This window comes from Tiliqua scincoides, chromosome 4 (assembly GCF_035046505.1).
Source record: "Tiliqua scincoides isolate rTilSci1 chromosome 4, rTilSci1.hap2, whole genome shotgun sequence".
Classification (NCBI taxonomy): Eukaryota; Metazoa; Chordata; class Lepidosauria; order Squamata; family Scincidae; genus Tiliqua; species Tiliqua scincoides.
The window spans coordinates 66,765,573-66,788,170 of NC_089824.1; the positions used below are offsets into that span (position 1 = coordinate 66,765,573).

At 43.2% G+C, this 22,598-nt stretch overlaps 1 protein-coding gene and 1 pseudogene across 1 annotated transcript in view; both read right to left on the minus strand.

The window, feature by feature from the left end:
- Nucleotides 1-649: 649 nt before the first annotated feature.
- Nucleotides 650-766, minus strand: LOC136650148 (5S ribosomal RNA; annotated as a pseudogene).
- A 10,170-nt stretch (nt 767-10,936) lies between these two features.
- The window catches only part of NETO1 (neuropilin and tolloid like 1), a 115,112-nt gene continuing 103,450 nt past the window's right edge, over nt 10,937-22,598 (minus strand). The window contains exons 9-10 of the mRNA XM_066624442.1: nt 12,925-13,483; nt 10,937-10,997 (exon numbers count right to left, since the gene is read on the minus strand). Of these exons, the coding sequence (XP_066480539.1) occupies nt 10,937-10,997; nt 12,925-13,483 (620 nt within the window). The remainder of the gene's footprint in view (nt 10,998-12,924; nt 13,484-22,598) is intronic.

A 22,598-nucleotide genomic window follows, 5' to 3' on the forward strand; every position in this document is an offset into this window, starting at 1 on the left:
AAGAGACATCAAGCTGTCTTTTGCTGTGTGGGGTCACATTCCCTTTCCTCGTGGCTGGGACATCCATGAGCCCAGTGAAAGCGGGAACCTCAGACAGCAGACTGGTGAGGGGGGCACCGATCACCTGCTTGCGTCCACTGCCACTCCTAGATTGGAAAAGGAGGACGGGAACAAAGAGGAAGAGGAAATATGGAGAAGAGGAGACTGCTGAGTTACAACATTGCTGAGTGGGAGAAGTAGAGGCTGGCACACCATTGGGTAAAGGGGGGCAGCATGTTGCATGCCACCTCCCATGTAAGGAGGTCTTGGGGCAGCCCTGTCTGTGCAGCAGCACTGTGTGGTGAGGGCCAGCAATTAATCCATAACACAACAGCATGAGAAAGCACAGAGTATTATCCAATCATCTTATTGACAATACAGAAATGCTTCTTCTTCTTCTTCTTCTTTTTTTTTTTTTTTTTTTTGTCCTGGCACAATACACTGCAAAAGTAGAGAACAAAATTAGCACAACACCAGAAGAGAGGGAAGCTGCCTATTGCCTTTGGCAGTGTAGGATTAGGTCCTTTCCACCCACAGTGACATCACACAATTTCTTCCTGGCTTTCCCCCTCATGGTTGGCAACCTTCAGTCTCGAAAGACTATGGTATAAGCCTACAGCACCTGGTATTCCCAAACGGTCTCCCATCCAAGTACTAACCAGGCCTGACCCTGCTTAGCTTCCAAGATCAGACAAGATCAGGCATGTGCAGGGTAACAGTTGCAATCCACAAGCTTTGGCAAATAGGTGGCTCCATTTTAGCTCAGTTCTTACAGGCTTCTTTGGACACTGCTCAATCACCACTATGGATTCATGGCAGTTTGATCAAGCACAAATTCAAAGTGTAATATTTAAATTGTAAGCTCACACATGTCTATTGTCAACATTTGAGATGAACCATCAGCCCTCGGTGTTACGAGTGCCAAATCTCAAACCACAATTTTTTTTTTAATTTGATGACAATAACCATTGATACAGTTATACCTTCAGGACAGAAAAGCATAATAATGTTTATATGCCCCTTGAAGTATTTTGTGCACCTCTGTCTTTTCTATAGTATCTATTTTATAGCACCACCCAAAGCCTAGGAATTTGGTATAAACCTGTGACGTTTGTTTATACTTTTAGATCTGCAATAGAATCCAAGTATATGATAGTGACACACTGACAAGCTTTATTTTTGAACTGCATGGATTTGATTATGTTACATGTTTCAAGGTCTCAGGGATCTCCAACAAGATTCACAGTGCAAGCTTATGCATATCTACTTGGAAGTAAGACTCATTGAATTCAATGGGACTTACACCAAAGACTGCTTGGGATTGCAACCTCAGTGGAAGACACAGTGGTAGCCTATGCATGCATTGAGGCCACTGGGGCTTACTCCCAGGTAAATGTGTATAGGAGTGCAGCCTAACTGGGTGTATGTGCTTTTCAAATTCTGCAAACATGTTACTTGCATGTATATGAATATGAAACTACTACTTATTATTATTATTATTATTCTGCTTTTCAACACAAAGTTCACAAAGCAGTTTACAGAGAAAAATCAAATATCTAATGGCTCCCTGTCCCAAGAGGGCTCACAATCTAAAAAGATGCAAAAGAGCACTTACCTTATTTACCTCCATTTACCATTTTCTTTAAGACTCGTATGTTTTCTTTTCCTTAGGCTATAGTGCTGTTGCCTTGTTATGCTCTCGAGAAGACGAATCGTGGGAAGATGTTCTCTCTCTTTAATTAGAGTACAGTTCATGTTTGGTTCCTTTTTGAGGAACTAGTTCTTACCATAGCATCTGGAAAGCTTGCCAGGTTTCTCCAGGCTGTCAGCAAGGTTCGCATTTCTCTCCGGAACTGTGATCAAATGGGGAGATGCTTGCTATTTAAATAGAGGCAATTTGGTCCCACCAGATCAATGAGGAGTTTCCTGTCCTATGGTATCTAGCAATCTCTCCTGCCATATCATGGAAGTCCAGCTGTTGCAAAGCATCCCCAGTGAAGCTGTGTCATTTAGGCTTGGATGTTGAATTGGTCTTATCATGTGAGAAGCAACACGTGAAGCAGATTTTAATGTTTCATCTCAGCTGAATTATACTCTTTCTTAAACAGGCCCTTTAAACAGTGCAACTTCGGTGTAATAGTGTAACAATTCAAGTCTACTCAGAAGTAAGCTCCATTGTGTTCAAAGGGGCTTAGGGCCACATCCTATCCAACTTTCCAGCACCGATTCAGCTGCAATGCTTCCCCAAGGTAAAGAAACAAATATTACCTTGAGGAGGCCTCTGTGACTGCCTCCCCCCCACTGTAGGATGTAATACATGCCCCATTGGCACAGGTGCATCCGTGCTGGAAAGTTGGATAGGATTGGGCCCTTAGTTCCAGGAAAGTGTGTACAGGATTGCAACCTAAGCAGATTCAATTATTTCATTGAACAGGTTTTTGCAACAGCAATCCCCAATCTTTTTATGATCCATATTAAAAAGCAAGAGCCCTGCAAGTAAAGCATCCACTGCCAATTCAGTCAGGAATGAACAGTTCCTCAACCCACATCCCCTTGCACTTCGGTGGTGAGAAGGAATATGGGAGATAAATAAATTGGGATTTTCGAATAGTATCTAGGCCCTGTACACCTGGCAACGACTCAAGCATCTGCTTTTAAGTTCTTGCTCAGTTATGAATAAAGCTAGATCTCATCAGTTAGTCAGGAAAGATATTGGGGGGCGGGGAAGATGGAAAGCTCTGCTCTTGCACAGTTTTCATTCACTTCAGCAGAACGTGTATCTAGATTGTACTCAAAGCAAGGTAGGGGACAGCAGAAGGCTGAAGGGAGCACTGCAGAGGCAGAGCATTCAAAATAGGAAAGCCAAATGATCTCAACAGCCTCTAGCTTGTTTCTCCCCCACTCTTTTCTTTGCATATAATCCAGCTCTTTAACCGTGAGGAGCAGTAATTCTTACATTCTCTTGTCTCTAGCAGAATATAATTTACTTTCTGGGGTTCCTTTTGGCTGTCAAGGAAGTCCACTGCAGCTGGATATTTTAACAGGGCCCAATATTAAATTGGGAAACAAAAAATAATACAGTGTCTGTTTGTTGATTAAGGGCCCAACCCTATCCAATTTTCCAGTGCCGGTGCAACTGTACTAATGGGGCATGCACTGCATCTTGTAGTGGGGCAGCAGTCACAGAGGCATCCTTAAGGTATGGGAACATTTGTTCCCTTACCATGGGGCTGCATTGTGGTTGCACTGGGTCTGGAAAATTGGATAGGTTTGGGCCCTAAGGGCCCAATCCTACCCAACTTTCCAGGGCCAATGCAGCCACAGTGCAGCTCCACATGTCCTATTGGTACAGCTGCTTCAGTGCTGGAAAGTTGGATTGAGGCTTAAGAAGGTTAATATAGTGAAGCTGTTTGCACTGACAATACAGGCGCTGGGGCCAGGACCACAGGATGCCAACCCCCTCCCGCTGAGTGCTGCTCCCATCTGGGGCCCTGCAAACACTTCAGAGATCACCGGAAGGCCTTTAAACCCCACTTTCGGTTTTTGGCCAAAAACTGGAAGTGAGTCTTTAAGGCCTTCTGGAGGCCTCCAAAAACCTCCGGACAGGAGCGGGGGTGGGGGGGTGAGGTAATGCTGCCCTTGGAGGCATGGCACCCTGGGAAATTTGTCCCCCTTGCCCCCCAGGAGCACCTCTGGCTGTTTCTGGCATGGAACTTGGTGGTGGACATGTTTTCAGAATTTTATATTTCAACCTTACTATGCAACGATACTGCACTGCATGTGATAGTTTACAAGGAAAGGTATTCAGTATCTGACAGCTGTGGGCTGTTAACACAAAACTGTTTTTTTTTTCTTTTTAGAATGAGGACTTATAAGAGTTTGAAGTACCCAAATCAAAAGCATTAGATCTAAGGCATTCAAATGTTGAAATAAAGTTTCACATTCAAATATGAATTTAAAATGTGCATTTCTCTTGCTGGGATGGTGACACTGAAATTGGCAGCATATTGTGCTTCAGTTCTATATGCACACTCCCTGATCTTGGTAAAATTAGATCCACACCAAAGCAAGCTTGCTCAACAGAGAATTGCACAAGATTCGTAGCCTAACTCAACAGCCAGGGCTAAATGCACAAACTGTCTCTCTCTCTAAAAATCAAATCAAATCTCACCAATCAGTTGCTTGGGAGAAAGATCAGGGAAAGGGATGAATTGCTGGTGCTCTGCCGGCTTCTGTGCATGGGGTTGCTCTGCGCTGGGTCCCTTCGGTTATGCAAGGCAAGGATAGGAAGATAGCCACACCTTATTGGTGTTTGGCATTCATGGGGTAAAGCTTCACTGGCCATTGCTCAGTGGTTCTCAACTGCTGACTCAGAGTACCATAGTATCTGATCTCACCCACCAGTTGCTCAGTCACGAGTTTTGCTGGTTGCCTTTGTACTCAAGTAGGAATTTTTTTGCAGTCCAACTGATTAGCTTTGTTGGCATTTTTTTTGTACCAAACTCAGACTGTTTTTCCTTGGGTTAGTGGTCCCTTTTGGAAGGTTTTGTGCAGGGCAAGGACTAGGAGTAGTGATTTTGATGTGCACCCATAGGTATGCAAGTGTTAGTGGCTGAGAGCCCAATCCTGAGCTCTGTGCACCGGCTTACTGTTACAAGCCCAAACACCGGATGAGTGCCTGTGCTAGCTTGGGCTAGAGCCAGAAGGGCACCTGGCCTCCGCTGCTCGGCGGTTGCATGGACCACCAAGCAGTGGAGTGGAAAGCAGGGGCGTGGGGAGAGGAGGTGTTCCGGGAAGGGGGGAGGTGGGCAAAGGGTGGGGACAGGGTGGGGACGAAGTGTGAAGGGAAGGCGGGGGCAGAGAAAAGGAGTAGGGAGGGACGGAGGCAGGACCAAAGCCTCCGTGTTGGGCTCACCGCCCAACACAAAGGGTTTTACCTCAACGCCAACCTTTTGGTCAGCGGTGAATTGAGTAGCCCCATTGCGGGGCTCCTCCCTTTACCTGGGGGAAGGGGACGAAAGTTCCCTTCTCCCAACGTGCCACTGGCGGCTGTGTGGGGCATGCAGGATGTGGCGGCAGCCATTTTTGATGCCGCCGCAGCTGCGCGCCCCAGGCAACTCAGGACTGGGCTCTGAGCCAGCACTGATCCCTAGAGGTTGCCTGGCTTAGGGAGGCTGGTTGGCAAGCCCTCTTGATTGGATTGTAAAGGCAACCTCAAGGGCTTTCCAGCTTGCGGAGGCTATGCAGCTTCCTTGACCCTTCAGGGTTAGTGTGAAGAAGCCAGAATTGTAAATTGATAGGTCACAGTTTTCCATGGGGGTGGAAATGTCTGAAAGGGTAATAGATGGTAGCTTACTGTCTCCTCTAGGTTAGATGTTCACACTGCAAGGGGGAGGCTTGGCCCACTGCAGGTTTTAAAAAGTTTCTGATTGGCTTTAATATAGTGGCCCAATGCATATTCCAAGCAATTTGTCTCTCATGCTTTTTGGGGGTGGGGTGGGGTGGGTTGATTTATAAATGCCAAGGGATGTGGCTATAATAGTGATTGGGCAGCAGTGCTCCCCCAGTAGCAACTTGTTTAACCCTTGATGCACATAGCCTAACCTGCCCTGTCAGTTTTAGGAACCACCAAAAATGGGGTCACAACCCACTGGTGGGTCCTGCACCCACAGTTCGAGAACTGCTGTTCTATTCCTGTGCAAAGCAGCTGATGTGGAAATTTTGACTTTGATAAAAGGGTAAGCTTTGCCTGCTCTGCATGTGTGTTGATAGCCAGTGTATGTGAGCTCTTTTTGAATCTTTTAACAAAATTGTTTGCTGCAGTAAAAGAAAGGAGTACTGTAAAGCTCGATGTAAGAAATTATTATACATTGTTTTATGTATCTTTTTATAAAAAGTTACAGTTAGCAAGCATATGACACATAGAAATGGATAGGAACAGCAGTAATTATGAATGCATGCTTTTTACAATGTGTCTCATCAAAGGGATTTTGTTGTTGTTGCCAACTCAAATATTCAGCAAAGTACATGCAGATTCATTTCTTGGGGTCTGATTCAGTCGTATTGTTAGATGGACATCCAACAAACATTTCTACTGCATTGATTATAAATGGCTAAATACCTGATTTATTCATTTATTCCTGAAACTGGGTAATCTTTCCTTTGTAACAAAACATTAAAAAAATAAATATAAAGAAAGAAAAAAAACTGACAATAATAAATGATAGGATTGATAGTCATGAGTCTTATTGCCATCCATTAATTTTACTCATTGCTGACGATTTTTTTTTCTCATGAAATTGGAACAGCTGGTCATAGTCCAAGAACATCTCTAGCTTGTAGTTCCAGGATCCACATTTTCACAAGTCACTGTAGCATATTCAAAATCACCCAGGAGCGCACTATTCTCAAGCAGTCTACATAATGAAAACAATGTACATACAACAAATTCAATGTAAATAATTTTTTTTCAACATGCCACATTTACAAGTAGGTAAGAATATTCAGTGTATATCTTGGATTAAACAAAAAAAAATGTAATAATCCTATACACTTATTTGAAAATATGCTCTACAGATATCTATAGGACTTCACCTGGTTCATACATGGTCCTGACCTGCACACTGTATCCCTCAGGGTTGGCTTATCCCTTAGGCTGTGCACAGAATATTTATATGAAATAAAGCCTACCATTCTACCTAGGCAATCAATCTATGTTTGGGGTTTATATATGGCTGGATTATGTGGACAATGTACCTGCAGTGTACATAAACGTACTTATGTAAGCCTTGATTCATAGAAAATGTTTGACATACTATAGGAGGTCTAAGGCTTATTGCACATTGCAGAAGTGGGCTATCTGGGTACTGATCCATATTTGTAAGTGATTGCACTGATAACTTGGATGTAAGGTGAAAAATCATAGCATAGCTATTCACATGAATGCCCCATAGTTCAGTGATGAACAACTAAGGCTGCAATCCTAACCACACTTTCTTGAGAATAAGTTCCATTGAACAAAATAGGACTTACTTCTGAGTAGACTTGGTTAGGATTGTGCCCCAGCTCAACCTTAAGACCTACCTCTCAAGTGAAAAAGGGCCCTTGCGCCAAAATAATGTTGCAAGCCATAGTGTGGCACCAGTGTACAAAGGCAATATGCTTCAGTGCGTGCAACTGCAGTTGAAGACAGTACAGCTGCAATGGTGCAAATGTTCTTTGCTGGGTCATATGAATGGGGGGGGTTTAAGATTGAAGAGTGGCTACATTAAGCACAATCTTGCCCATATCAATTAGAGTTGTAATCCAATTCAATGTGCAGGGGGAGAGCATGATGTCACCCCAGCAACATGTCTTTTCTAGTGATTGCTGCTGGTGTCTCTTCTGCACCCCCCCTTTTTTTTTTTAAAGATTATCAACCCTTTGGGGACAGGAAATCACTTATGGATTTATTTTGCTATGTGAAATATTTTTGTTGAATAGTGGTATATAAGTGTGAATAACTACAGAACATTAAATCTGACTCAAGAACATGAATCCTTAGAATCAAAGCTTATAGACTGAAGAAACTGCAAGAGCACACTCAATTCAATTTGAAGGAAAGCATGGGGGCAAGCATTAGACTGCACAGAGCATCACAGGACTAAGCTGCAAAATTTAAGTCTAAGATATTTTTTAGACACGTCTAATTTTTTTCAGGTTTCCACTACAAGCATATTTCAAACCAAGGGGCAATGAATCTGAACTCAGCCAAATTGTAAAATACTCAATTGTTGAAAAAACACTTAAAACAATACCTTGTTGAAGTAAAGAAAAAAAAAATTTGGAATTGTTAGGTATGAATAAAATGAGAGGAAGACATTGAGAGTGTACTCTCACTCCTCACCCCAGCCCAAAACCATCCTGAGAGCTGGTCAAATAATTTTGTTCTCACAATGTCCATGTCTGTATAAATTATCTTCTGAAGATAAAAGATAACTGGATGAAGCTGGTATGTATATCTCACCATCTGACAAAATAACCATATTTAAACAATACTTTCTATATACTACACTGACAACACGTACACCAGGTCAAACTTAATGACCTGCAGTGCAATCCTGCACTTTTAAAAATTTATAATAAAAATAAATTACAAAGTAAATAAAATAAAAAGTAATTAAACTCCCTGCTGAGTTTGGAACTTCTCCCAAGGAAATGCGCAGAGAAAGGAAGCCTTGCAGAGCATCTAAACTCTGCGTCAGCCTGGGTAGCAGACACTGTACCAGCCGAAGCTTTTGCAAATGTGCTGTAAAGCAGGTTTGCGGCACCTGGACAGTAGGTTGCACTGGCAGGGAGATCAGAGCTGCCCCGCCGATGCCACATTCCAAGCGCAAGTAAGGCGCCAAGCAGCACATGGGCATGGGGAGAGTGTTGGGGAGGAAGGTGGGGGCATTTATGGGTGGGGGAGGGAGGCAGATAGGGTAGCAGAGGCCACTGTATTCTACAACCCCTCCTGGGCCTCCCTCATTACACTGGCTTTCTGGATGTGTGCCAGCTATATAGGTGGTGCGGTTTCAAGAAGCCCCATAGTGCAGGCAGTGGCATTATACAGGGTAAGGGGGAAAATGGTCCCTTACCCAGAGGTGATCTCCAACCACCTCCTAATCTGCACTGGATACAGCACACGCCATGCAGCCTGGCTGTGCCAGCACAGGTGAGGATTGGGCTGCCATTGTTTATTCTAGGGTTCTGGCTCCTCCATTTCGCTATTAAAGAAAACTCAGGGTACACAACAATGACCTGTAAGTGAAATTTTCCCAAACGCAAGGGGGGAAAAGCATTTCCGGAACTTCATGTGTGCATTGCAATCATGTGCCAGTAATATTTTTGTATACAGATCAAAAAATAGTATCTATTTTTTGATGATAGCAGAATTAAGGGGGAAAACATCTTTTCAAACCTTTTGGGTCATTAGCAAAGTGACAATGCACAGCTATGTAAATAGAACAAGGAGAATTCAATTCCTACAAACTAAACTGTAGGTTGTGTGTGTTTCTGCTATCATAAATTCAGCAAGGTAACAATGCCTTCATAGCCTAATGTGACTAAGCATTTAAGTGGTAAAAAACAAACAGCCTGATCCACAGCTGTTGGAAGCAGAGGGAGACCTGGTACCAATGCTGCTTTCACAGCAGACACAAAACACTTTGCATGCTTCCCAGCTGAGAGTGAGAATGTATCCCCTGGCACTTTACTCATAGTTGGTTAGTCAAGGTAGATGTCAGCATTTTAGATGAAGTGGGACGTCTGCTGTGTATCCAATAACTAGGGGCCATCAATTTAACACTCTCAAAAACAATAGGGAAAGAACAATTCAGGGCATTTGTGCTGTCCATAGATCTCACTACAGCTTCACCAGGACATTCTCTGAGATGACTAGACAGCCAATGTGGTTAAACGCATAAAGGGCTGGGCTAAAACATGGGAGGCTCTGCTTTAAACCACCAGTCATCCATGCAGATTGCTTCCTGGCCTTGTGCGTGTCATTCCCACCCTCAGCAACCTATAAGGCTGTTGCAGTGCTCAAAATCATTAAGCTTCTCTACACCTCCTTGGACTCTCTGAATGAAGACTGGGGAAAAGCTACCTAGCTAGCTTTTCAGGGCTCCCTGTACTCATACAGTGGTTCAGGCTGAAAGTTCTTACACACTGAAACATTACACCTCATTTTCTTAAAGAAAAGTAAATGGTCGTGCCAAGCATCTGTTTAAAATTCAAGCTTCAAATGCAGATTATGTTTAGCAAGATGTTATAGTGCAACTGAGGGCTTTTATAGTTTATGCATTGTTTATGTTACAGCAGTCCCCTGCCTATAATCTGACATTTGTCGAATGCTCAAAGCTCAGTTGATCTGCAAAGATGCGATCTAGCACCATTTAAAAAAAAAAAAGATAACAAAGCAACACACATACACACATAAACATACACACAAAAAGCAAATGATAAACAGTTACCAGACTTTTTCAAAGAAAATGAATGAATCAGGCCCGGCCCAAGCTGAGAAAGATGGCACATGAAGTGGTGCCCACATTTCTGCCCCCCTTTTAAGGTATGCTCGCACATACCTTGACCCTCCCCACCTCCACCAGCTCCTCTTCTGCCTTTCCTGCCCAGCCACTTTCTGAAATCCTCTTCTACTTTCAGTATGCTTGCCCAGCCTGAAGGAAGAAGCGCAGTGGAGGATCACAGGCACAGCAACCCCTTGCTTTCTCTTCCAAATCCGCCTCTTGCAGCAATGGCCTTTGAGGAAGAGAAGGGTCCTCTTCCCACTGATCCCCTTCTCACTAGCTCTCAGAGGATTGGAACATAAGGTGAAGTACTGGGCAGGTGGTAGGCTGGGTGACGTGGCTGCGTAGGCATAGAATGTGAAGCACCCCACTAATGTGCTGCCTCCTCCAGCCTGCCACTCAGAGGCGTCCCTACCACGTATCACACCTGAGGTGATGCGGCTTACCTGGAGCTTGGCATTCTGGAAGTTCTGGTGTGACGAAATGATGTAATTACGTCACCCCTGACCTTCTGGACTCTTGCATTTATTTAAATGATCACTTCAGGGATCTTCAGGCCCACTCACCACTTGCTCTTGCTGGTGAGGGGCAAAAACACAATAGATGGCGAGAGGTGTGGTAGCTGAGCCCAAAGCAGCCCAAATATCACCGGAGGCTTGGGTGGTGTGATGATGCACCCACTCCAGCCTCACACCTGGGGCAGCACACACACATCCCCCACTCCAACCCCACTGCCGCCACTCAAAGCAGCCACTCCATTCGGTCTCATGATGGGCCGGCCCTGAATGGAATGAAAGTGATGGTGAACTGGGAGGTATATATTTGTTCACTTACCTTCAGTTTGTCTTTTACACCCTAGTTGTGTTGTACTCAGACTCATGTTTGCTTAGAGACCCAATGAGGCAGAACCTGGAATGTTATGGCTATTTCATTCAACATAATAATGTTTGCATAGAAAAAAAGAAATATATGCATACACTTTCTTAATCAGAGTATACCTTAAGTACCTGATCAACTTGATCCAAGACATATAACTTTGGCATGCAAAATAGACAAAAGAAACGTTCTTGTCAAGGTCACCAACCAACCCTCAAAGCGCCCCACCAACACACTCCATTTCAAGCCACTGGAGCTGACATTGACAGAGTCCTTTGAGGGTCCAGGCTACGCAGTGGCTTATATGTATAAAATGAAAAATGTGGGGCTCATGAACGGAACACTAAAACACAGTGGAGAAATAAAGCATGCATGTGAAACAGAAATTCATCAAAAATGGTTCTGGCTTCTTCCAAATAAGTTGTACATAACTATTGTTCTTTTTGTGTTGACTTGCAAATTTTTAATCATTCTTATTTACAAGCATTCAAGGTGCAATACACAGTAAAAGAGTCTCTGTGTTTTAGTGAAAATAAAAATCATGCCAGACTTCGTCAGATATGAAAGACTTTTCTCCACTACATTGTTTTTTTTTAATAAGCAAATCTAAAAGAGTATCAAGCTAAAGCAAGAAAAAATTATCTTCTGATCTAAATGGCAAACAAATAAGACAAGCAGTGATAGCATGGTATCTGAACAGAGATGGTGTTGTAATACTTTGAAAATATTGCCATTTGCTATATTTTAAAAAAATAATATTTTACAGGAAAAGGGGAGGGTTTTTCTTACATTGACCTGACCTTCACCGAACTATGCAGGTATCTGTGGTTTGAGGATGAAAGCAGGGCTACTTTTCAGCTATGTTGAAACTACAGGCATACTGATTTGGCAAAGAAAGCACATAACTAGCTTTTATTTTTTTAAAATGTCTTTGGTATGGTCAAATGATATGGTAACTGCCCTTTCTTATATTTTCTATTTGGATATGATTAAAACAATAAGAAGAAAGCAATTTCTTTTAATGAAGAACTGCAGGGGGAGAGACAGGAATGGAGGACCAACCTAGATGCAGCACAGAAGATTGATGATCAGCATTGCCTGCTGTATTTTTTTTTCCAGTAATTAGCAGCCCTAGGCAGCTTTTCTGAAAACTGAGCAAGTGATCCCTTGAAGAGGGTAATTCCCCCCCCCTTCTTCATCCCCCCTCCAGCTGCCTTTAGCTCTAGGGGAGAGGAAAAAAAAAAACACAATTTGCTCTGTATTTTCTACAGCTAATCGTAACCTCAGTGTGTGGAGGGACAACTTACGGCACAAGCCTATGCATGTTTACTCAGAAGTATGTCCCATTGTATTTTCTCAGGAAAGTGTGTATATGTTTGCTACCTTAGATCAAAGGCTCATACAAGTGCCTTTAAATGCCGTTTTCCAGAGGACAATTTCCTCAATTTTCAGCTCAGCTGTCAGAGGCTGATAATTTTTTTTTTAAAACAAATCTCATAATAATGAATCTCCCATGTCATATTTGGTTGGGTCCGAAAAGAAAGAGAAAAAGAAGTGAAACGAGATTTTACAAAGCCCAATTCACACAACATATTTTGATCTGACTTCCTGTGAAGGGAGTGCCATGCAAAGCTATTGTGAGCATGAATGAGAACTGCTAGAAATAGAACTGAGGAATAGAAACTGACGTTTTCAGAAAGCATAGTTTTGGATTCTTAGCAAAGAGCCTCCATGCCTTTTGCTGCTTCCATGCTGCGTTTGCATGGGGACCCATTGGTGGCAATCATTGTGCATAAGTTCTACATAAGCTGTGTGAGTGGATGCTAGACAGAGGAAGAAAATAATGGCCAGAACTCTAAATGGAAAGAGGAATTAGAGGAAAAATAAAGCAAGAGGGAATATTTGGGTTGGAATCAAGTCTTCACAAAATAGTCTTCATCAAAAATCTATTGATACTGACCGCTGGACAGCTTTATCATGTCTGGACAGCCTGTGACTCGTGGTCGGTACTTCTTCGATTTCATCGATCTCGCACGCATCCACCGCGTCTTGTGAATAGCTGTGTTTCATCACGAGGATATTTCTTCTGTTCATGGGTTGGATGTGGGGCTTTACAGGCTGGGGTTGAATTTCTGTCAAGATAGGCGTATCTCTTGTGCTGAGGTTACTACGGCTGCCTTTAGTGCTAGATAACTGTGATCCACAGTGGTGGTCATGAATGCATTTTGAAGATGATCTCCGCAGTTTATGATAGTTTTCAAAGTCATCTGCAACATCTGCAAGGTCCGCTGTAGCCCCTGTTCCTCTAAGAGTGCATAACTCATAGTGAGGAGGTTCAAACACCTCCTGGAATACTGTTTGATCAAAGTCTGCTTTCCTCTGGACAAATTTTTTACGGGGCTGTTTGATTTGTACTACGACAGAGATTATGAGAAGGAGGACCACAATACAAGAGGTGACCCCAATTATTGTCCCACTGGTATTGGTAAGCTGGTCCAATATGTTGGCTTTTCGCTTTTCTGTGTAGGGGAGGGAGAAGATAATACAGAATTAATATCCTTTTTTAAAAAAGTAGCCACAATTTTTTTGTTTTCTATGTAAATAGAGATAAGAAACTGCAAAAAAGGCTATACTTCTAAATGTGATATGTATAGAAACTCTAACTTGATAATTTTTTTGCACAGTAAGCAATGTTTCACAATGTCAAATTCCTTCATACAATCACAAGGTCCCAAAACTAGCCAACTTTTTATCACTGAAGTACAGTAGCTGTAATGCAGCCTTGAACAAACATTCCCTTGCCTTGAGAAGTCCTCTGTGACTGCCCCCCACCACAGCGGCATACACCCTAATGGATGGCTGTATCCACCCTAGTAGGTTTGATAAGATTGGGCCCTTGAAAACAATTTCCAGTTTCCTGTTCTATCACCTAGTTCATACTAACTTCTCTTCATAAGAATACATAGACATCAAAAGGACGAATTTGACTGTGTAATCTGGCCTTTAGCAGTCTGGTCAGAGCTACAGCTTCTACAAATTCCTGTAGGTAATGCTATCCAGCAAAAAATCCTCGAAGGCATGACAACAATGATCTCCTTGGCCATGATTCTTCCTATGGTAAGGTTCCTTAGGTGAGATAGCTATGCTTTCAACATTGTGAACTCTCAGATGGTACTCTGGATCTCACTTTGGCAGATTCATTTGACCCTCCTCTTACTCACAGGAACAGTTTAGGCACAGAATATTCTGGCATGATTGCTATTTATAATCATGATATTTATTTCATGTCACATATTTACACCTTGCCTCATCAAAGAGGCATTTGGTCTGGCCATCTACAAATCACTCCACCCCTCAAAGGCTGAATCGAAACCCCTCTCATATTTTCAAGATGACTTTCAGCAAATTTTTTAAAGATGATTTCATCTAGCCATTACCTCACATTATGAAACCGCCTGAACCTGTCCCATATGTGATCCTCACTAAGGGGAAAAAAAGGAAGTACAAGTGCAGCCTATTTATCCATAGATTTTTTTATCTGCAGATTTGTCTCAATTCGAATGGGGTGGGGGAACTGAAAGTCACACACACGTTTGCCCTGCACTGGCCTCTGCTCCAGGCAGCCCAAAACACTGCAAAAAGGCTCTGCCTTGCACAGGCAGGGAAATAGCCCTGGAGCCCTGGAAGAGGTTCCCCTTGTGAAGGAAGAGTAACACCCTTGGAGCCCCTGAGCCAGCAAAGAGGCTGAAGAGGGGAAGGGGGGGCAGAAAACCTCTGTAGCCAGAGCACAGGCAGCAAGGGGGAGTGCTCTCTCTCTCTCTCTCTCTCACTCCCACACATACAGGGGCAGGTGCGGTAGCAACAGAGGGGATTGCTTTAAAAAACCCAGGGAGTGTTTGAGAAATCCCCCCCCCCATAGTGCAGGCTCTCTGTGCTCCAGCCTACAGAAACAAAACAGCCCAGCAAGGCTACAATCCTCTCCACACTTTCCTGGGAGTAAGCCCTATTGACTGGAATGGGACTTACTTCTGAGTAGAAACGCATAGGACTGGACTCTTAAAAGCTTAGCATCCCACCTGTGAAAGAAGTGGGACAGCTGGCAACAGTGAGGGCTGAGAACGGCGGAGGGGGGGGGATTGATAACAGCTGCCTTAGTTTCCTTCCATCCAGAAGTGTCAGGCTGCAGCGTATTTGTGTAACTCTATGGGATTTAGCACAATGCAATTTTTGTTAATCACCCCAAGTCACGGAACGGAACTAACATGGATAAATAGGCTCCACCTGTAGTACTTGAAGGACAACAGTTGCAAATCAATATCAACCTGGCCCCTAGTAACTTACGATATCCTACATGTAATGCAAGGACTATGAATGTACATTACATGTACTAAGCAGGGACATGCTTAGGACAAGCTCACATGTGGCAGGTGAGACAGAACCACCCCATCCTGCTTATAGTGCGGAAAGCTGGTGTAAGGAGAGCCTGGTGTAAGGAGAGCCTCCTCAGGTGTAAGGAGAGCCCCCTTGGGTGTATACAGGCAGGATGGCTGTGGTGCTTTTCCATGGACTACAATGGGGTGGTTCTGCCACCTGCCACACCACACGTCCCTGCTACTAAGTACACGTAATTCAAGTACTATGAGTAAGCAGGGTGAAAAGTTACATCTTTAGTTTTGCATCTGGGAAATGCCTCTCCCAGGCCTCCCCTGGACTGATCAGCATTCCCTGCAGCATCACAGTCAATGAGCTAGTGATGGGATCTGAACCAGTTCCTCACAGACTTACATGACTGAAAATTCAATAACTGAACTACCAGTAGCTGATGAGGGTTTAAACAGAAATGCTTCCATACCCTTGAAACTCAGATTCTGACATTAACTATTGATTTGAAAAAGTTGGTTTCAATTTAGCTGACCCAGGGAGAAAAGCAAGGTTTATGATTGCAAATATTCTGCAAATATCATTTCCAGAAAAGGGGTGGGGGAATCCCTATGAGCCATTATTTTGCTTTTTGCAAACATGCTCTCAAAGATTCTTGAACATAAATCTTCAGAGCATCACTGCTCTAGACCCAAAGGATTATCTTCACAGTTCCTTGTCATACTCTGTTCACTCAGGTAGCATAAATTTCACTTGCTGTGCTCTACTGGCCATGAGATTCTCACTATATGCTGAACTGCTTTCCAGATACTGTCAAGCTTTATTCCAAAATAGAGAACTTGCTCATGGAACTGAGAAGTCTACTAAGCTGAATGGCTGCTTTATTACTGTAGAATTTATCATTGCAGAAGCTTCTGGGCTATCCTTTCAGCAGGAGAACTGGGAAAGAGGAAGCAGATATGTTTGGGAAGGGTGGGCACTGGACAAGAAAGATCCAATTAGCTTTCAGGCTTCCTTCCCAGAATTAAATAAAAGAACTCTCTGGAGTTGGTAGCTAAATCATTAATGTATCTGGGACATCTACCAATTTAGAACTGGGAGAATTCTTCAGAGACTTTGGATCTGGTGGTGGCTCCAGTGGTCAGGTAGGACTGGGCCTACTTAGTGGTCAGGTAGGATTGGGCTAATTCTTTCCAACTTTCCAGTGCTGATACAGCCACAATGCAGCCCTGAGGTAAAGGAACAAACATTCCCTTACCTAGAGGAGGCCTTAGTGACTGTCCCCCCCATTGCAGGATTTAGCACACACCCCTTTGGCACAGCTGAATCAGCATTGGAAAGCTGGATAGGATTGGGCCCTAAAGTGGGAACCAAGTACCTGTACCTGCTCATCACTGGAACAGCCCTACCTCATTGGCTGGTGGGGAAGAGAGATCATGTCCTTGTCCCTTTCCCTTTCAGTTGTGGGTGGGTGGGGCATCTTTCTCACCCAGCAGGTTGGGAGAAATATCCCCTGAGCCTGTCGGCCAGTGGGAAGGAGGAAGAAGAAGATGAATGATTACTTCATATAAACATTGCTTAGATTCGCTCTTGTGTTAAATAGCCATAGAAGGTTTCAATTCATTCATTCATTTATGCTCATGTTTTAAACATTACAAACAAATTCCATGCTAGGCTATCCATGATGCATGCAGTTCTATTTTTAAAATGAAGAAAAAAATGCACATTCATAAGAAAAATACTTCTTTAACAACCTCTATATAGTTTATGTAGAAGCCAATCTGCAGTCAATGTCTGAATTAATTTTTATACACACAAGGACCCACAGAAAGCCTATCATGTTTTATAACAAAATCAACTTTATGGCTCTTTATTTTCCATAGATTCAGAATGTCTCATAAAGTCTTTACCCTCCTTGATAAATCATTTCTCTGCTAAAAGTTTATTTATTTAAATAGGAATTTCCACCTGGACCAAAGACTTCAGCCTGAAGGACAGCAGTAACAGTCACTGTTACAATTTTTATAGTATATTTACTCAAAGTTAAAGGAGACAAATTTGATAAAAGTTGTGTGGACACTGATGATCATTGTTGATTTTTCCAAAATATGTTGTAAACAAGTTTTTGTTTTTTTTAAATTAGCCATTATTGTTAATAGTGCAATTCTGTGCGTGCCTACATGGAAATAAGCTCCATTGTGTTCTAGAAAGTCTCTGTTCATCATCATCATCATCATCATCATCATCATCATTTGTGTCTTTATATCCTTAAGACTGCAATCCTAGTATATACACACTTTCCTGGGTATAAGCCCCATTGAACACAATACTTGAATACAAACTTACTTCTGAGTAGACATGTATCTGTGTACCTTTTGCTGATTCTGGATTAATTTACATTTAAATTAATCCAGAGTCAACAAAGGGCACAGAGACACAGGATATTTTACCCTGCAGCTTTATTGATCTTCCAATTTCTTCTTGCAAGCACGTAGCAGGCACGTCTCTAATTGCAGTCTATAGAAGATAGGAGGGATGGACTGATGAAGGGATTATTTCAACAGAAAACACAACTGCTGCATACTCTCTCTCTCTCTCTCTCTCTCTCTCTCTCTCTCTCTCTCTCTCTCTCTGCCTTTGTGTTCTTGATGTGACAAGTGGAGTTGGGACCTTACTACTGTCTCCTGATATATTTATGCACCTGAGAACACAAATGTCCACGCCTCTTATAACGTTTGTCTCCATTAACTTTGACCAAATGTGGTTCAAAAATAATAATGATGACTGTTACTGCTATTTTTCAAGCTGAAGTATATTGGGAGCCTAATCCTATGTATGTCTACTTAGATTTAAGTCCCTTTATGGTCAATGGGTCATAAATGCAGGTAGGATCGCAACCTCTGTCTAGATGGGAATTTCCATTTAAATTGATAATTTTCTAAAGGGCAAATGAGTTACTGAGGAGGGTAAACAACTATGAAACAATCTGAATCAGTGGGAAATAGAGAATCATAAAACTGATTTTGTTATAAAATAAGAGGGTTTTTTGTGGGTATTTAAAATATAGATCCATTTGAGTATGATATATATAATTCATATGTTGACTTCTTGTTTTTGTAAATTTTATAGCGGTTGTTAATTTCTCTCTCTCTCTCTCTCTCTCTCTCTCTCTCTTTTCTTTTAAACATGAAATAGTATGTATCATGGATAGAAATCTGTTTCGATGGAAATTTGTTTGCAGTGTTTGAAACACACATTGAATGAATGAATGAATGAATGAATGAATGAAAATCAGCTATGGTTATTTAAAATGTGAGAGACTCTAACCTATGGTTATATCAGGGGTGGCCAATCTTTCAGCTTTAGGACTCCTGGACCTTTAACAATTGTGTAGAAGAGGGAATTTCAGTGTGACACTTGTTAGTTGTCAAGTTGCACCTACTGAAATTCCCTCCTCTACACAATTGTTGAAGGTCCAGGAGACCTAAAGTTGGAAGATTGTCCACCCCGGGTTATCATAAATGGAGCTGCCTTCTACCAAGTCTGTTTTTTTTAATATGTTGTAAGCCGCCCTGGGTCCCTTTGGGGAGAAGGGCGGGATAAAAATAAAGTTTATTATTATTATTATTATTAAGTCGTAACATTGGTCCATCTAGATCAGCACTATCAAGAATATGACGGCAGTTTCTCAAAGGTTTCAGACAGGGGTCTCTCCTAGCCCCACCTGGAAATGTTAAGGATTGAAACTGAAACATATTCTGCATACAAGGCAGGTGTTCCACCACTCAGAAATGCCCCTTGCCGACTTTTTTTAAATTGATGACTGCAGCTGCAGTGATCCTGTGAATAATGTCATGTGTGAACCGATCTGAATCAACACCTGAGTTAAATCAAATATTGATGAATACAACGGCATAAAAAATAAGGGCATTCTCCCTCCTCCCAAACAACTTATCCCTAGCTCTCTACTTTTGAGAATTCACAACAAAGGAATATAGTTTTCACCCTGAAAGTTGAAGGCATTCTGCCCTGCTTAAGATCAAGCCTTTGTGCAGTAAATTGAAATTGCAAGGTCTTTCTTGTCATTCAGGTAACCCTGCATTGTGATATCGCATACTATAAAAATATTTTCAATTTAAGAACAGCACTAAGGCTTAAACATGACAGGATGCTTTTTTTCCCCTGCAGGGGGGATAAAAATCAATGTTTGGCCCAAAGTGTAATTTGTTTATTACTAGAATGCCTAAGGGAGGCATAAGAACATAAGAACATAAGAACATAAGAACAGCCCCACTGGATCAGGCCATAGGCCCATCTAGTCCAGCTTCCTGTATCTCACAGCGGCCCACCAAATGCCCCAGGGAGCACACCAGATAACAAGAGACCTCATCCTGGTGCTCTCCCCTACATCTGGCATTCTGACTTAACCCATTCCTAAAATCAGGAGGTTGCGCATACACATCATGGCTTGTACCCCATAATGGATTTTTCCTCCAGAAACTCGTCCAATCCCCTTTTAAAGGCGTCTAGGCTAGACGCCAGCACCACATCCTGTGGCAAGGAGTTCCACAGACCGACCACGCGCTGAGTAAAGAAATATTTTCTTTTGTCTGTCCTAACCCGCCCAACACTCAATTTTAGTGGATGTCCCCTGGTTCTGGTATTATGTGAGAGTGTAAAGAGCATCTCCCTATCCACTCTGTCCATCCCCTGCATAATTTTGTATGTCTCAATCATGTCCCCCCTCAAGCGTCTCTTTTCTAGGCTGAAGAGGCCCAAACGCCATAGCCTTTCCTCATAAGGAAGGTGCCCCAGCCCCATAATCATCTTAGTCGCTCTCTTTTGCACCTTTTCCATTTCCACTATGTCTTTTTTGAGATGCGGCGACCAGAACTGGACACAATACTCCAGGTGTGGCCTTACCATCGATTTGTACAACGGCATTATAATACTAACCGTTTTGTTCTCAATACCCTTCCTAATGATCCCAAGCATAGAATTGGCCTTCTTCACTGCCGCCGCACATTGGGTCGACACTTTCATCGACCTGTCCACCACCACCCCAAGATCTCTCTCCTGATCTGTCACAGACAGCTCAGAACCCATCAGCCTATATCTAAAGTTTTGATTTTTTGCCCCAATGTGCATGACTTTACACTTACTGACATTGAAGCGCATCTGCCATTTTGCTGCCCATTCTGCCAGTCTGGAGAGATCCTTCTGGAGCTCCTCACAATCACTTCTGGTCTTTACCACTCGGAAAAGTTTGGTGTCATCTGCAAACTTAGCCACTTCACTGCTCAACCCTGTCTCCAGGTCATTTATGAAGAGGTTGAAAAGCACCGGTCCCAGGACAGATCCTTGGGGGACACCGCTTTTCACCTCTCTCCATTGTGAAAATTGCCCATTGACACCCACTCTCTGCTTCCTAGCCTCCAACCAGTTCTCAATCCACGAGAGGACCTGTCCTCTAATTCCCTGACTGTGGAGTTTTTTCAGTAGCCTTTGGTGAGGGACCGTGTCAAACGCCTTCTGAAAGTCCAGATATATAATGTCCACGGGTTCTCCCGCATCCACATGCCTGCTGACCTTTTCAAAGAATTCTATAAGGTTTGTGAGGCAAGACTTACCCTTACAGAAGCCATGCTGACTCTCCCTCAGCAAGGCCTGTTCGTCTATGTGTTTTGAGATCCTATCTTTGATGAGGCATTCCACCATCTTACCCGGTATAGATGTTAGGCTGACCGGCCTATAGTTTCCCGGGTCCCCCCTCTTTCCCTTTTTAAAAATAGGCGTGACATTTGCTATCCTCCAATCTTCTGGCACCGTGGCCGTTTTGAGGGACAAGTTGCATACCTTAGTCAAGAGATCTGCAACTTCATTCTTCAATTCCTTAATAACCCTTGGGTGTATGCCATCAGGGCCCGGTGACTTACTGATCTTTAATTTATCAATGAGGTCTGAAACATCTTCTCTTTTAACCTCTATCTGACTTAACTCCTCGGTTAGGAGGGGCCGTTCGGGTAGCGGTATCTGCCCGAGGTCTTCTGCCGTGAAGACAGATGCAAAGAACTCATTTAATTTCTCTGCCATCTCTAAGTCTCCTTTTATCTCCCAAGCTAAATAGGCAAGCTAATGTAACCTTAAATGTCGTGGACAGAGATAAATCATGTCTCTTAATGTGCTTAGTATATTAGAAAACAAACCACAGAGAGATATGTGGAAAAGAATGTCAAAATTACTATCTTGGGAAATGTGTGGGCATAACTGCTAGGGGAATGGGAATGCAAGGTAAAAGGTTATTTTCTTCTTTCCATTATATATGGGATACAGAGGTAGTTTGCAACTAGCTCTTACGGAAAGGGGATGTGTGCCCCACCTTTATGAGTTAGAAGTGAAACTCAGAACTCAAAGCGCTATACACAAAACATAAATCCTTGTCTGCTTTTAGTGGGGAAACAGGCACAGTAGCCTGGATAGGTTCAGGCTGTAGGACTTTTTGATTCTCCTTCTGAAATTAACAACAATACTCTGCATTGCCATATCAGCAGGGTTCAAAATCTGGCTTCATTTGGCCTGTGGCTTGCCCATATAAACAGACCACAGCTGGCAGGTTCAGTGTGGGGTTCAAGGGTGGAAGAGACATAATGGATGCTAATCAAAACATCCTCATGACACACCACCCCAAGGGAACCTGGAGTAGAGAGTCCCTCTTGGGTTTATCAACTCAGGAGCTGATGGTGTTGACGCTGGATCTCCTCTGCACATTTGTTTGTGCACCCCCCAATGAACACTCGAGACAACAGACCTGGGAGAATGGGCCACTTTATTAGTAGTTATAGTACAGAAGGAGAGACTGAGACCTGCAGTTGCTGTGGCAGCAAAGCCCCTGTGGTGCGGAGACTGGACCGCTTAAAGGCACCAAAATCACATCTGACCCCCAGGCTGGGCGTGCACCCAACCTCAAGCTTTGCCCCTTTTTCAGGCGGCGCAGCTCCTTCAGGTCTATCCCGTAAGGGGGAGGTAGCTGGACCGCGGGCCATGCCACCTCGAGCCACTGAACCTCTGAGGCGGACCCTGCGGTCCCGGCCAGGGCCCCATCTATGTCCTCTTGCCACTGAGCCCCTGAGGACTGCAAGTGGGTTCTGCCCTGCCTATGCTGCCTGAAGGTGCATACCAAAGTCCATCTCACGCCTTCTAACCTGCAACACCTGCCATCATAAAGTGACCGATGTTAATCAGCAGAGGAAAAAA